This window comes from Porites lutea, chromosome 1 (genome assembly GCF_958299795.1).
Source record: "Porites lutea chromosome 1, jaPorLute2.1, whole genome shotgun sequence".
NCBI lineage: Eukaryota > Metazoa > Cnidaria > Anthozoa > Scleractinia > Poritidae > Porites > Porites lutea.
Window position 1 is genome coordinate 41160094 of NC_133201.1, and position 16933 is coordinate 41177026.

The 16933-nt window shown below is 37.4% G+C and overlaps 1 protein-coding gene across 1 annotated transcript in view; it reads left to right on the plus strand.

The window, feature by feature from the left end:
* The window catches only part of LOC140929839 (unconventional myosin-IXb-like), a 75989-nt gene that overhangs the window by 40651 nt on the left and 18405 nt on the right, over nucleotides 1–16933 (plus strand). The window contains exons 23-28 of the mRNA XM_073379537.1: nucleotides 13028–13153; nucleotides 14030–14179; nucleotides 14445–14614; nucleotides 14740–14793; nucleotides 15471–15638; nucleotides 16646–16727. Of these exons, the coding sequence (XP_073235638.1) occupies nucleotides 13028–13153; nucleotides 14030–14179; nucleotides 14445–14614; nucleotides 14740–14793; nucleotides 15471–15638; nucleotides 16646–16727 (750 nt within the window). The remainder of the gene's footprint in view (nucleotides 1–13027; nucleotides 13154–14029; nucleotides 14180–14444; nucleotides 14615–14739; nucleotides 14794–15470; nucleotides 15639–16645; nucleotides 16728–16933) is intronic.

The window sequence follows — 16933 nt, forward strand, 5'->3', positions numbered from 1 at the left end:
AGAAGATAACGTATCAGTGGAAATCCCCCAAGGCTGACTCGGTCTTGCTTAACCTTTTCTTTCTTAAAAGTCCAAATTCAACAACGTTCCCAAGTTTTATTGTATGAAATTCTGAAAAACAAATTATGCCATGTGAAAGTACTGCTGAAGAGGTTTCTTTTGAATGGTCATACCATTTACCCGGGGGGGGGGGGGGGGGTACTTGGGTTAGTTTTTGCAGAGTATGTGCCGCTGCCTCTCAGAGCCCCTACCCCATTATAGTCTATTCTGGGGCCAATTATAGACCCCATCTTAGTCACTTTTGGGCAAGTATGTAATTTTCGCGATACCAACTTATGTCACTCTCCATTTTAATGAATTGACCCATTTTTTAGATTGAATGAAGAACACTTTACTTTTCATCTACAGTACAAACATTCTGATACGTTTACTAACCGTAAATATGAAGAACTGTCTTACCCTCAAAAATCCGAAAATATGCTAGCCCATTGTAGTCAATCCAGTCGTGAAAATGCAACCCCATCCAGCGGCACATCCCCATTAGCCGCTTATAAGGAAATACCCCCCCCTTTCCCGTGGAGGATTTAGTCCACAGACTCGAAAGTTAGAACCAAGTTAAAAAACGCCATCAATCGCTCTGTGAGTGAAGGGGTTAAAACTCGTATTATAAACTGGTGCATAAAGCTATTAAAAGTGTCATTGACTAAGGACGGATAGTGAACCAAAGTTTGCATAGTTAGGCCGATTTTTTTTTAATCTTTGACCGCGCGCGAAATACTTGAAAGGTGGTTTTCTCACGCCTTAGAGAATAAATTGACGACTTTGTTCAAAATAGTTGTTCAAAAGTCATTTTGTACATTAGCCAGTGTACCTTCATAAGACCGATAATTCAAGCGCAGTTCACGGAAAAACCTGGGAAGTTATGGTGAACTTCCCCCTCAAACCCTCGAATGCAATAATCATGTGTGACAGTTATCCACTTGAAGACACTTGTGCCGAAAATTTGGCATCGTTACAATTTAAATTTTGGTGAATTCAAAAGGAACTTCTTAAGAAAGTGGTAGTTATCCGGAAGGCAACTGGCCAGGGAAGTTCGTGCATGCCCACAACAGGTGACGAAAGCTGTCATCCGATATTTGGCGTTTGATAAGTCGGGATATTGCGTTCTTGATTACAGCTGCTTTAAGCTCTCGCAAACTTACCAGATTATTTTCAGTCTGTCGATAACATGATGCTTTTAGATTTGTACGCAATATGATGCTCACATCATAACGCCGGTGTAAACGTTAAGAAGAGAAATTCGCCACGTTTCTCGACGAGTATAAAATGGAATCGTGTGGAAGGCGAGTTTGTTTGAACTCGCAAAGTTAAAATAAGGAAAGATGATCGTGAAAGGCTTTTTATCCGCCGCGTGGAGAGTTGGTATCGAGGGGTCAACCTTTCTTATTCTCATTGCCTTCACTGTTTTCCATTTGTTCAAGGTTAGTAGTTTCATTAATCCTTGTAATTCGTTCATCGAGTTTTTAAGCATTGTAAGTTTAGCTCTATTGACTGATGTCTTTTATACATCGGTATTCGAAAGTTAGCTGTTGTTAACATGTGTTAGAACAATCCTAACGAAATGAAGAGACGGTCTGTTAGTTATTTCAAATTGGTAGGAGAATTTTGTTATGTTATTTGTTACTCCTCGAAGGAATTTTGCCCTTTCCCATCCGGAATTGCGTCGACTCGGCATAAGAGACAAAAATAGAAGTGATCCGTTTTGCTGTTTAACGCCGGCATAATGTCTTCGATCCAAGAGTAGACTGAATTGAACGCCTCCTGCTGGTCATAATTTTGTCTTTTAATTTTATTTTACCCAATTCGAAGATTAATTCTTGTTATTTACTTTTGGGAACTCTTAAAGGCGCATAATCAAATTTTGCATTCGAACTAATAATTTTTTTTATAATCATGCTACTTCCGGATTGTCGCTGATTAAATTAAAAACCTTTTTTTGCCTTAATTACTGCATACCTGTCTCTAATTCGCGTAGTATTTTAATTTTGTTTTGGTTGACTCCAATTCAAAGCAGTTTTGACACACAGTCTGCCATTAATTTGATGTGTCTGAAATTCTCGTAATAGCTAATACAATTATGCGGTTGTGCTGTTATGCCATATAAGGTGTTTCTGTTGACATCTTATAATACTGATTTAACCACCAAAATCTTGCAAGCCCTTCATAACGTTTATGGCGTTGTATTATAGTGTAGTATATTGTGTCTAACGTTGACCACTTCAAACTAAAACTTTGAACAAGGGTTACTTTGTTAAAACGTGATGATGTTCAGCATGTAATAAAAAGCGATTTGCTCTCATTTGTGCCCTTTGTCAAAGCGGGGGCGTTCGTTTCTGCTGTTGGAAAATCGTGGAAGAATTGAACTTGATTTTCCAGTACAGAGCTGACTGAAAATTGTAGTTACCGGGCCGACAAAAGCAATAACCGTATGATCCAAAAGTTGTTTGTTTGCGGTGAAGATGTAATTTTGTTAGAGACACTCGTGACTCGTTCTATGATTTGACACAATTGTTTTGATCTCCTATTTTAGTCATTGATACGTATCTTGAGATTTTTCCTAAAAACATGCACCGATAATGTAAACAATACTTTCTCAAAATGTATGGAAGGTTACGTTATGTCTCTTCTTTTAAAAGTGGTTAGTTTTGACCTTACGTGCTTCTCGTATTCTTGTGAATGCTCGCGATAACTTAACTTCGCTTTTTTAGGTCGGAAATATGGCACGTAAAAGCCCTCAACACAACCATTAATTTGCTTATGGCAGTGATTCGGGAAGTCTCCAGAGCCTAAAATGCCAATTGCAGACTAAACCTAAATTTTCGTAGACCACGTTATTACTGCAATTTTTAACTAAGAGGAGGGCAGTTGATGTGATGTTTCTATTTAGAAAAAGGGATGTTCTTGAAGTGGACGTATTTTTTGTGGTTTTGCTTTGGAGAACCACCTCGCGTGCATAGAGAAAACAATAGAATTACATCAAATACGTATCAAATAATTTCCTTTCAGTGCTTGTATCGTTTATTGATCGGTCACTTTTGTTCTTGTTGACGGTTTGTTTCGTACCGTTATAAGATTGTTATAACGTTTGTTCTCCTCTCCAAGAAAAAATGATGCCCACTCATTTTTTCATTTTGCGTATAATCTGGTCATTTTATGGTACAAAATTTTCCAAATACGGTAACCAGTTCTTATTATTTCACTGAATTTCATACGTTTATGTTTATTCTCTCTTTTTAAATAATCTTCAATGATTTTTGCTTCCAAAAATGCGGAAAAGAAGCAAGTAAAAGAAGAGGAAACTCATGATTAAAATCACACCGCTGTCGAGTCGTGCATTCGTAGAGTATGCCATAGCCGACTGATTGTGGCACGTTATTTGTCTTTTTTGTGGATGTTAAGCTATCTGTGGTTTCCGGACCTATGTATTAATCAATTTGTTTTTGTAACGGGCCGTCTTTGGACCGTTTTTTTATCGTTTGTGAAAATCTCCCTGATTCATTGTTATGGAAGCGTGCGATGTGTTCTTGACTTTTGAGTTCGCGGAGAAAATTCCATAGTGTCACGTGCAAGTGAATCCTCTACTGCAGCGCTTTCGCGTGTCACTATTCGTTTCTAAGCGTTGTGTAGGAAAATAATTAGGTAGTATTCATGCTAGTAATGAGCTAGGAGGGTTAAAAAGACACTTGAAAAGGTTTTACGAATCGTGACGCAAGAGAAACAAAGCCTGCAGTTAATCCTCTTACAACATCTATATCTCTCCCAACAAAGAATTTTCGTACCGGCGAGCAATCTCGAGAGTGCTTAAAAAGAACTGCTGCACCTCTCCAACCCCGAACACACCTTTCCTTCCCGACCAAGCACACTGGATGAGCAATTTTTAAAACTGTGTTTGACATCTAATGCTTTTTGAAAAGTGCCGAATCAAGGTTATGAGACGTAATGAATATGCCCTGTAGGATGACTGAACTGCTCAAGTTACGGCTGAACATTTTCGGTGTTATTGACAACACAGCCTGTTTAGCAGGTTTTGCGCAATGACTTATTTTTATTCTTAAAGCTAGAACGCGTTTGTATAATTTTTCTACACACGTTTATGTAAGAGACGTACTTATTCTAAGGAGCCCGAAGCTGCTAAAGTCAACTCCGAGAAAAGTTATCTAAAAGTCGTGTATCGGGGAAAATAAAGCAGCGAAAAGTACTTCAAGAGAGGACTGCTTATTAACTTCATGTAAATTGCTACACAGGCTAAAAGTCAACACAGGGTTTTTTTTCTGTCGTTAGCCCTTTAGCTTTGAAGTATCAGTAATTTATTCACAGAATGAAAAGCCAAATCAGTTGATATAAACTAAAAGTTTAGAGCACCACTTGACATTTTTTATTATTCATTACTCCAAGAACTTTCACTTGAATACGTGCAAGGTATACAGTGTTAGCCTTGAAACGTCAGAACAACATTCCATGCTCTTTGATGTTGTTAAATAACTGTATTTACTTTTTCCAACAACGTGCACTCTTGTATGCAGCAACTTTTATGTCACATGATATGTAACAACTTAAGGGTTTTCCGCCAAACCTCTCGGGCGCACGGTGCCAGCACTGAAAGGTTGGAGCAACATTCAATGATTTTATGTTCTAGAAGGTCTTGAATTGTTTTTATAATCCACAATCCTAGAAAATGCTAAACTGGCTGTTTGTCACTTGAACCCAGTTTAATGGCCTTTAATAGCTCCTAGGAGTTTTCCGACTTAGCTCAGTGGTAGAACATCTGGATGAGCAACCAAGGGGGTCTTGGTTTAAACTTCTGTCGGAAGAACTCGCAATTCATTTTTTTTCGAGTCGCTTGTGTCAGTGACAAAAAAAACATCGTTTTCCTTATTTTCGTCGTTTAAAATTCATTTTGAGAATTGTTTTGATTTTTTGGCCCCTGATTTAATGACTTTTTTGTATTTCCTTTCCGTCTGGTCATTTCGGAAAAAATAGTAATGTCAACAAAGAATTCTGATATGACGAATAAAGTTGATTGTGTATACTTGCTTTTATTAGATTAATAGTAGCCCGTAAGCTACATTAGTGGGGCAGAAGTCTCTGTTGACAAAAACACGGCCATGCATAGGGCAAACGAAGGTAATTCGAAAAAATCATAATTCAAAGTTTTATGCAAATTGAACTGAATGTGAAAAATATTTCAAGTTAACCCAAACGCAATTCGTTCGAGTGTCGCTGAGTCTTCTCCAGTTTGACCAGCAATGCTGTCCTGTTGTTTTTTCTTTGTCCTACGGCATCAGAAGATAGAACTGACTGAGCATTTGATAAGTGTGTGATCTAGACCCTTTATAAAATGGACGTTCAGGTTTAAGTACTATAAACAACCAAATGGCCACCCGTAAAACTCTTATGCCCCTTCTTCGACTGCATTCGGCCCTTTGCATGAGAACTCATTTGTTTTTCTTTCTTTTATCTGAAATGAAAGCAATAGTTTAAGACTTGCTCTTGTTTGTTGTCACAACATTACTTAGTATAAGACCGTTTGAGGCTGATATCCAACGTTGCTGAGGTGAAAGAACATCCTTTTGTCTCTTATGAGCGTGTTGCCACTAGAAATAAAAACACTACCTTGTAGAAGACAATTTAAAAACAAATTAATACTGTTACAACTGTCAGACTTTCTTTGATCTACCTCTCGTAGTGTATTGCTTGTTTCATACCCCACGACTTAAGATAGATTTCATTTTTGGGAGTTGGCTTTAAAAACTCTTAGTTACTTCAACTTCCTTCACTTACATATCTTTTAGCTTCTGTTATATATATGCCTGTCTTAAGAAATGTTATATCTCATTATTTTTTATTAACCTCTGTATTTCAATTGGAAGTGAAATAAACCTGACTTGACTTGGACTTTGATCAAACAGAAGGCACGTTACAGAATAGTTTGATCGTAGTGTTCTTATCTTATCCTGGTCACTAGTTATGTATGATACGAAGTTCCTATTGTTGTTACTGTGGACAGAATCCTGTAAGGTGATCACTTGTTTTAACTACTTGTTTTTACGAATTGAATGATTCTTGTATCTTTGAAATCTTCTGCTCATGTGCTATGCGTGCCACTCCACCGTACATACATACATATATACATACTAACTTTATTCAAGATGTAAACAAGCTTATTTACAGGAAAAACAATATTAAAAGACATCTTGAAAAGGAAGTTGAGAGGTTAGCCCTATATTAGAACTCCCAAACAGAAATAGAAAATGCTAAATAAAAACATCAAATACAATACAATTATTCAAAAATCAAGTCCTTAATGAAAAGACAGTTCTAGTTTAAAATTTATTAAATAGATAATGATGAAGCTTATTTTTAAAATAATGAAGGCTTTCAGCCTCTACTATGAAACTATTCTATTAAAAAAAGAATATTTGTAACAATCGAGTCTTGCGCTTTTAACATACAATTTGAAGGGGGTACACTCAGCCTATGTTTAAATTTGATGTCCCCAAATTGGTGGAGAACTTTGCGGTAATAATACAGATTTGTAATCGTAATTTTGATCGAGGATCTCTGAAATACATAAGTAGTAGCGAAACGCCATCGATGACCGAAAATGATTAGATTCTAAAGGGATAAAACGTTCTCCAAATGGTTCGTCATATTTTATTATTAGAGTTTTTGTTTTGGTTTTAGCTTGAATTCAATATCAGTAAGTATGTAAAGAAGGCCGTCTATTTAAGATGATGTCATGAAAAACTTATGGAATTTTTACCTAAAACGATGAAACTGCTGCTCTCATCTCTTAAGACGTTTACAACTGAAACGTTTCTCTTGAGGTATGGTTGGCAGATCTAACTTTTCAATCCCGAACAAATTCCTATTATGTGGCTACTCGACTTTAAATGTAACCTAGCAGTTGTAGTTTTATTTTCATACGAATAAAAATGACTTAAATTTTAGACTTTTTGGGGGGTGTGAATGGGGTTGAAGTTGACACTACCATGCACGCAAAGTGTTGTTGACTTGAAAGTGCATGGAAAATATTTTCAAAGCTAAATTTGCGTTACTTCTGGTGATAACTAATTAAATACTCTAATGAAAAAAAAAGGTGTCTGTTCTATTTTAAGTTATATTAATTATGCGGTCTAAAGTGTACAATATTTTCTACTCTCGGTATTAAACGGTTGTTATTGTATTATTGTCTTCAGTTAGGAAGGAAACTCTTAAGTATAACAACATAGAATAGCAAAGAAAGGATGATTGTTTCAGGAGATATCCAAACAGTGATAGTTGGGTTGAAGTAAACGAGGCGACACGATTCACTTTCAGCGATTGTTTGGATAGTACAACCCCAGACCATGTATCAGACCATGTACTTCTTGAAAGCAGATATAAAACAAGGTCTTCTAGTTCAAGGGACTTTTACATCACTATTTCAAAAACAAATCAACAACTTAGATCTTTCACCAGATTTGGATGAACCAAGTTACGGAATAGCATCCCCGCTGAAATACGTTGTTTTCTCTTTTGCAAACCAACGAAGTTGACTTTGAAGCACCTATTGTTGTCAAAGGATAAAAGAAACCTAGTGAAAACTGTTAAAACCTTTACTCGCTTTAGCCTTTATCTCGGTGCTAGATTTTATTTTGATTTAAACCTAATTTCTGCTTTCTGCAAGTTCCTTGTAATTATAATTATATTTTTTCTCTTTATCTCTGAGAAATTTATATATTTATCTATTTATTCGTTTATTTATTTAGATTTTCAGCGTATTAAAACCTATCTAATTGGCCTCTACCCTCCTAGATTAACCCTGCTATTTGCCGTTAGCGCAGTTTGTGAATTCTCCTCTAAAATAATGAATAAACTTGACAGATTTGTGTGTGATTTGTGCTCTGTTATGGCAAGGAGACAGCTGAGGAGATCGTGATCGCTTTTGAATATTTTATAGAAAAGGCGCAATACAAATAATAAATGTTATTGTTATTGTTATTGATCGTGACATTTGAAAAAAAAGGGGGGGGGGGGTTAAATTTTAAATTACATTACGATTTCAATGAACAGTCGAACTTAATTGGTCGACCTAAATAGTTCGACGTTTGAACCGGGCCTTAGGATCCAACATTCAAACTTTCTGCAAGGTACTGTCTCCCGTTGTTTTCTCTTTGTGCATCATTGAGTAGTTTAAGAAGGTTTTCGGTCAGTTGAAATTTCGTGGGATTCAATGGCTATTTAAAGTGGCACTGTCGCTGGAATTTTTGTCATTGCTTTTTAAAAATTATCAGCGGGTAATCACTCTTTCCGCAACACTAAAGGGTAATTTTCAAACAAAGCTACGGAAAGAAAGCAAAAATGTGTTATTTTTAGCAATTAACTGAGACACGATTAAACAACTTGAAAAAGTTAAGCGTGTTTTTTCATCTTTGTTCTGTGAGAGACAACCTTAAATGGTTGTATTGCATTTATAAAGTACTTCTATACAAAACAGGAACATGTTTAAATTGTTACAAATACATCACTGGATTTGTCTATCTCTCATGACAGTGCGTATTATCCAAACCACTCTCACGGTACAGTGTCCTAAAATAAGGAAACGTGCTTGCTCAATTACTTCAAGAAAGCACTTGTGGCGACCCTTGACGTGGCACGTGCTTTGATTTCTATCTTTCCTTTTGCTTTTTAATATGCAGTCGTATTCCAGGGCAATGTCGTTCAACATTTGTCATTCTTTCCGTGCGCGCGTGTTTCTTTTAGTTGTAAATTTAGAAATGGTCGTGTAGGCTTTATATTGTAATTTTTGTTTGCAGTCGGCAAATTCATTTTTCGTGACGCGGTTTTACATTTCAATGGTAAAAATAGAAAGTGTATAAATGTGGCCTCTTGTCTCGGTATTTCATGGCACTTGGAAAAAGTTAGGAATCACTCAACTGCGTTTCACGTATTCCACATTTTTCTGTGCTGATGAATGCCTATCATTCTTTATGCCAATATAATGCATGTCCCGCCTTGTCTTGTCTTTTCCTTTTTTTTCAGTTTCATGTTAAGTACATACTTTAGTGTTCTTTTTTGTTTTTTAAATATAACTCACAGGCCCAAGCAAATTCAACATTCCTTGTAAATAGTTTGCATTCTAAAGTTTTTGATATAAGCACAAACCTTTAAGGTGTATCAAAAGTTTTACCAGAGGAAAGTCGTGTTGCGGAAAGATGATCGTGAAAGGCTTTTTATCCGCCGCGTGGAGAGTTGGTATCAAGGGGTCAACCTTTCTTATTCTCATTGCCTTCACTGTTTTCCATTTGTTCAAGGTTAGTAGTTGCATTAATCCTTGTATTTCGTTCATCGAGTTTTTAAGCATTGTAAGTTTAGCTCTATTGACCGATGTCTTGTATACATCGGTATTCGAAAGTTAGCTGTTGTTAACAGGTGTTAAAACAATACTAACGAAACTAGTAATAGTTGACACTACAGCTGCCCCTGCGGCTCTGTATATTGTCGGTCAATAGCATTCTTGCTCATTGTGTAGCTCTTTGCAATATACCGATTCATGAGGAAGATTTTCACACATATTCCATACAATAGGTGAGCTAAATACAAGAAACGCAAGGTTCCATGCACAGTTTCAGGTCGATTTACACAGCTTTGATCAAAACATTCTCAGTTTCGAGAATAGCTTATTCTAAACCATAAGAAAAGATTTAATTAGAAGTTGAATTTTTCGCTATTCCTTTTTCACTTATCTAAAAGTCGTGTATCGGGGAAAATAAAGCAGCGAAAAGTTCTTCAAGAGAGGACTGCTTATTAACTTCATGTAAATTGCTACAAAGGCTAAAAGTCAAAACAGGGTTTTTTTCTGTCGTTAGCCCTTCAGCTTTGAAGTATTAGTAATTTATTTACAGAATGAAAAGCCAAATCAATTGATATAAACTAAAAGTTTAGAGCAGCACTTGACATTTTTTATTATTCATTGCTCCAAGAACTTTCACTTCAATACGTGCAAGGTATGCGGTGTTAGCCTTGAAACGTGAGAACACAATTCCATGCTCTTTGATCTTGTTAAATAACTGTATTTACTTTTTCCAACAACGTGCACTCTTATATGCAGCAACTTTTATGTCACATGATATATAACGACTAAAATGTTTCCCGCCAAACCTCTCGGGCGCACGGTGTCAACACTGAAAGGTTGGAGCAACATTCAATGATTTTATGTTCTAGAAGGTCTTGAATTGTTTTTATAATCCACCATCCTAGAGAATGCTAAACTGACTGGTTGTCACTTGAACCCAGTTTAATGGCCTTTAATAGCTCCTAGGAGTTTTCACTTAGCTCAGTGGTAGAACATGTTGATGAACAACCGAGAGGTCTTGGTTTAAACTTCTGTTGGAAGAACTCGTAATTCATTTTTTTCGAGTCGCCTGTGTCAGTGACAGAAAAAACATCGTTTTCCTTATTTTCGTCGTTTAAAATTCATTTTGAGAATTGTTTTGATTTTTTGGCCCCTGATTTAATGACTTTTCCTTGAGACAAATGTATTTCCGTTCCGTCTGGTCATTTCGGAAAAAAATAGTAATGTCAACAAAGAATTCTGATATAACGGATAAAGTTGATTGTGTATACTTTCTTTTATTAGTTTGATACTAGCTCGTAAACCGACTACATTAGTGGGGCAAAAGTCTCTGTTGACAAAAACACGGCCATGCATAGGGCAAACGAAGGTAATTGGAAAAAAATCATAATCCACAGTTTTATGCAAATTGAACTGAATGTGAAAAATATTTCAAGTTAACCCAAACGCAATCCGTTCGAGTGTCGCTGAGTCGTCTGCAATTTGGCGAACAATGCTGCCCTGTTGTTTTTTCTTTGTCCTACGGTATCAGAAAGTAGAACTGACTGAGCATTTGATAGGTGTGTGATCTAGGCTCTTTATAAATGGACGTTCAGGTTTAAGTACTATAAACAACCAAAAAGCCACCCTTAAAACTCTTTTGTCCCTTCTTCGACTGCATTCGGTCCTTTGCATGAGAACTCATTTGTTTTTCTTTCTTTTATCTGAAATGAAAACAATCTTTAAGACTTGCTCTTGTTTGTTGTCACAACATTACTTAGTATAAGACCGTTTGAGGCTGATATCCAACGTTGCTGAGGTGAAAGAACATCCTTTTGTTTACCGTATGTCTCTTATGAGCTTGTTGCCACTAGAAATAAAAACACTACCTTGTAGAAGACAATTTAATAACAAATTAAGACTGTTACAACTGTCAGACTATCTTTGATCTGCCTCTCGTAGTGTATTGCTTGTTATATACCCCACGACTTAAGATAGATTTCATTTTTGGGAGTTGGCTTTAAAAACTCTTAGTTACTTCAACTTCCTTCACTTACATATCTTTTAGCTTCTGTCATCCATCTGCCTGTCTTAAGAAATGTTATCTCTCATTATTTTTTTATAAACCTCTGTATTTCAATTGGAAGTGAAATAAACTTGACCTCGACTTGGACTTTGATCAAACAGGACGCACGTTACGGAATCGTTTGTTCGTAGTGTTCTTAAATTATCCTGGTCACTAGTTATGAATGACACGAAGTTCCTATTTTTGTTACTGTGGACAGAATCCTATAGTGTGATCATTTGTTTTAACTACTTGTTTTCACAAATGCCTCTTTTCTTTCGACGCGAAACCGACTAAAAAGGTTAATTCCACTTGGGCATCCTATTCGATCACTGCATGCCAATATCTGTTACATTATATTGGGGTAGAAAGGCCTCTTCAATAGATCGAGTGTTTTTGAACTTTGGTTAGACTGTTTTAATCAGTCATTGAAGGAGTGCTCACAATCCCCTGGAAAATACATAACAGCACAATGTTACATCACTACTGCACTAAGGGCATAGAAACGGTGCTTTGTTTCAGTGAGACTGATATGATATTGTTAGCACCGTATTCCTGGCGTTTCGTGTGTTACGTATCGTAATAATCGCCTTGTGCTGAGAGACGCGACCCACAAGAAGTGGAGACAATCCGGATAAAAGAGATTACCAGAAAAGTGGAGATCTTGTTATTTACCTTGGCCCGATAATAGCTAGTGAGCTGAGAATAGCCGAGCACGTGGCACGCGATGCTACTTAATGTCACGTGAGATTACTCGTGAATCGTTTCCTGTTTTGCTCTCTCGCTTGCTAATTGTGTAATCCGAACTTACTTTTATCGCGGGTAATTTGTTATGTACAGGAAGAGCTAGCAAACCTCTAGAATTATCTTTGCGGTTTTTGCAAAATTATTTTATGTTAGAATTTTCTTGTAACATGTGCTAACAGTTTTTGTGTCACTGCGTGAATTACCGCTATATCCAAATCAGGCATTTCCCATTTGCATGTCTCCCATAAAACATCTCGCTTGTCCCCCCAAAAACCAAGTTGTATTGTGGGAAATGTGCAAATGGCGAACACAATGCCGTTCGGCGGGAGTTGGGGGGAGAATTTCAAACGCCTGACGGGAAAAGTATCGCAATACTCTGTGCATAAGAGACACGCCTCCTTCTCGTAAAATGTGGGACATAAAACCATTGTACAAAGTACCATCACCTGCTACGGGTGCGAAGAAACCTCACAAAGATCAGTCCAGAACGCGGCAAATCGGGAAACCTTTTTGGAATTGTACAAAAGGAAGCAGCAAAACCAAAAAGCCACAACAACAACAAAACTGGCTTTTGTTTGCGAAAAAGCAAGATAACAAGGGTCTGGCGTTCGTTTTTCGTTGACCCAAGATTTTTTTCGGGTCAAAAAATGTTCGAACCTTCGGTACTTTTGAGCGTGGTTTCCGCGTCCCCACCACGTTCAACTTTTCACTCATCCCCTTGGTCGGTGCTACCTGGCTCTCTCAGGTCTTTGCTATGTTAGGTCAGTTTTCTCTTTGTTTCAGGATGATTTTGCAACCGAAGCTCTAAACTGAACCATGTCAAACTTGGTCTTTTTCAGGAATTTGTGAAGCGCTACAGCTTGTTGTTCCCAAAAATTGAAAATGGAGACCTGCGAGATGAGATGCCGAGCATCCTGGAATCCTTTGGATTGGATTCACGGGAGTATCAGCTAGGCAAACAAAAGGTAGAGCGTGGCTTGAAATACTTTAATGTCACCTGATCAGATGTTGTCTCAAATTTAGAGCAAGCCTGTACGACAAAAAAGCACAACATCAGAATTGGATCCTACAATAAACCGAATAAGACTTCACACAGCCCCTATTTTCCCGTAAGATCGTAGAGATCGAGCGCTTACCGGTAGGGGCAGCCATTTTGTAATTGGTTTCCAAGACTTGAAAGCGCTCGTTCTTGGCGATCTTACGCAAAAATAGGAGACTGTTAACTGTTAAATAAACGCGTTTGACATCAGGCAAACACTGCTTGGTAATTCTAAATCGATGATTACACTTGAGGATTTCATTTACATACTTAAAAAAAGTGAGAACCTCCTTTTATAGTCTAATTAAACAGAAGGGCAAGAAAGTTTAGCTCAAGACTGAGTTTTCTCCATTCGGAGTTCGTACATAAAAGTGCAAAAGCTAACCCATTTAGAGGCAGCGTGGCCGAGCAGTTAGGGCGCCGGACTTGTAATCCGGGGTCCCAAGTTCAGGTCCCGCTCTGACCGCTAGCTGGATTTGTTCTCGCTAGTCATGGGTTCAAATCCTCGGCCATGCTTGTAGAATAGCTAGCTGGTTCTCCTCCCACCAGTTGGGATTCTTTAACCTTGTTATGATCATTTGCATTATTTTAATTATCATCCTTTAAAAGCCCCATGAGGGGAGAGGATAATTAAGTATTTACATTTACAGTAAATTAACTCTCCTTTTCGAGATCGGATGGTCAATTGCTTCTAAAACATTTAACAAGAAAAATTGATTGAGGAACGTTAGTCGACGTTCAAAGGAGTAAGTTTTTTATTTGAGGGAGTGAACTTATTTTGGATTTGCGGTATTTTTTTTAGATCTTTCTCCGAGACAGTCAGCATTCTCTGCTGCAAACACGCCTTCACTCTGAACAGATCCACAAAGTCTGTGTTTTACAGCGCTGGATCAGGGGAGTCCTACAAAGAAGGCATTTTATCAGGCAAAGAAATGCTGCTATTGTTATTCAGGTACATTTTTTTTTAAGAGAACAATCTTTAGTGTGAGGCGGTTGGGGGTTTAGGTTTAACTCTTTAAGTCTCAATAGTGACCAAGATCAATTTTCTCCTAACAATGTCCATACATTGTCAAGAGATAAGTTATGAGAATTAATAAAATGATCACCAAAGGAAAAAAATGCCTTGATTTATTATCCAATTCTCTCAACTAATTCTTCAATGAAATGTAGATCAGTTTAGAGTATTTGTGTTTAAAATTATTTTTTCCTTCCACCAGGCCGCATGGCGTGGTTATCTGGCTCGTTCTAATCTTGAGCTGCAAGCATTTGCGGTCCTTCGAATCCAGTCCTCTTGGCGTATGTACATTGCGCGGCGTGACTATCTGAGTGTGCGTGATAGAATTATTCTACTACAGAGTCACGCAAGAGGATACCTGGCTAGAATAAGGTATGTTAGGTAGTAGCACAAAATTAGAGTTATACTCAGGTTTTTGTGTGATAAAGTAAGTTAATCTCACGAGAAGAAAGTTTAGATTTTTCATTTCATTTTAGTATAATTATAATTACTTGCAGATTCAGACAACACAAAGAGCTGATGTTAAAGCAGGACAAGGCGCCTGTCTCACCGTAAGACTTCCTTGTTAATATGTAGCTGTTTGTGGATCTTTGATCCGTTAGAAATACAAAAACACTGTTGTCGCTTTGGGAGTATTTTTTTTTGGCAGCATACCGATTTAAAGAGTGAATGAAGGTGTTCAGAAAATAAAGGCGTAAACAGAAATTAGAAATAGCTGTTGATAAGCAAAAAGGGGAACCCGACGTTACTTGTAAAGTGAAGTTCTTTCTTCATTTATCCCGACTGTTGTCAGTGAATATTCTCCTTATACACTAACTTTTTTACGGCAAGAGATGTGTCCTGGGGGCTTGTTGACAACTTCCAACACTCGTCTGGGGACGAACAATTTTAACAGAGAGTTTTAGTGTCGAGTTTATGGCAAGCAGGAAACGTGAACTTAGGGAATGAGTGGATGAAAAATGTGCTGAAAAATTATTCTTGCAGTTGAACCTGACATGAAGCCACTTATTTCAGTGTATATATAGCGACAGTTTATTAACGTCATTCCATATTTTTATTTTTATGACTTCGTCAGTCGCCTTCACCTGACACGGTGAAAACTTAAATTGCGATCTGAAAACTTTGACTCAGTTTTTGTGCAAAAGAAAAAGGTGCATAGAAAGACATCTTGCTGTGCAGTTTTTTGGCTATTTTGTAAACTCTACATAATGACTTTTCTGTTGTTTAGTCGTCCGAGACTGTCCCATGTGCGCTCTTTAAGTCGATCATTAAGTGATCCGTCGAGGTACGATGATACTTCCAACGATCAACGCGAAGTCCGGGACGGCGCGGACATAACTGAAAATGGACCACATTATGAGGACCCTTGGATGCCAAGAGAGAGATCCCCATCCAAGTAAGGATACCTTAAGTGTCGCCTTTATGCTAAGATACAAGGTTAAATACTGTAAACTGTTGCTTATTAGCTCCCTCACTTAATACCCACCCCTGCAGTTTATGCCTCCCCCGGATCTAAGCCCCCCTGCAAACATATTGAAATGAATTCGATTTATTATAACTTGCAGGCTCACTTGTGCGTGAGCCTGCTCGCAGGCTAAATTTATTATGATGTTTTGAAGGTTACTAAATTAAAAAACAGTAAATGCAAAACGTATTTTTATCAGTACTGCTTTCGCTTGTTTCGAGGCGTTTTTTCTATTCGGGTTATTATCCCCCCCTCGGATATAAGCCTCTCCGTTTATAAACCCTTCTAAAATCCCTTACGAAGATGTGTAAGCCCAGGGATTATAAGCGGAAGTTTACAGTATTCTTCTCTGTCACTCCCAGAGCGAATTAAGGGAGTCTGCTAAGGTGATTCTTTCACTTCGTACTATTTATTTAGTATGTAGTTCTAACTTTTGAGTCTGTGGATGACATCCTATGGTGTTACCATTCAAATGAAACCTCTTCAGCACTTTCACATGGTACTATTTACTTGGTATGTAGTTCTAACTTTTGAGTTTGTGGATGAAATCCTATTTTGTGACCATTCAAATGAAACCTCTTCAGCAGTACTTTCACATGATACTATATATTTAGGATGTAGTTCTAACTTTTAAGTCTGTGGATAGATTCCTATGGTGGTACCATTCAAATGAAACCTCTTCAGCAGTACTTTCACATGGTACTATTTATTTAGTATGTAGTTCTATCTTTTGAGTCTGTGAATGGAATCCTATGGTCTTGCCATTCAAATGAAACCTCTTTGACAGCACTGTCAGATGGTACTATTTGTTTTTCAGCTGGTTGAAAGTGAAAGTTAGAAATTTTTGTTGAGTGGTTTTGACTCTGGCCAACTTTTGGGAGTGAAAGGGTCAAATATGTGATTTGGCGATTCAGTAATTTGAACTTTCACATATACAGGGTGAAGGATGTTTCCCAAGTCTTAGAAGAGAAACTTCCGCAGAACGAATCCAAGGGCAAGGTATGTGCAAGTTATCTGTGGGTGAGTTTTTTCTGCCAAATTTGTACGTCGGTGTCCTTATTTAAGAACAAATTTTTTTGCCTTTCATTTTCTTCTCTTCTGTTATCCTATTTGTGAGTAAAGAAAAAAGATACTTTGGAAAGAGCTGTGGTTCTGCTTCGTTGAGATATTTAAACACAAACCTTCTTTTTCTTAGTCCTTTTTTGGCTATTGGTAGAGTCAGGTAC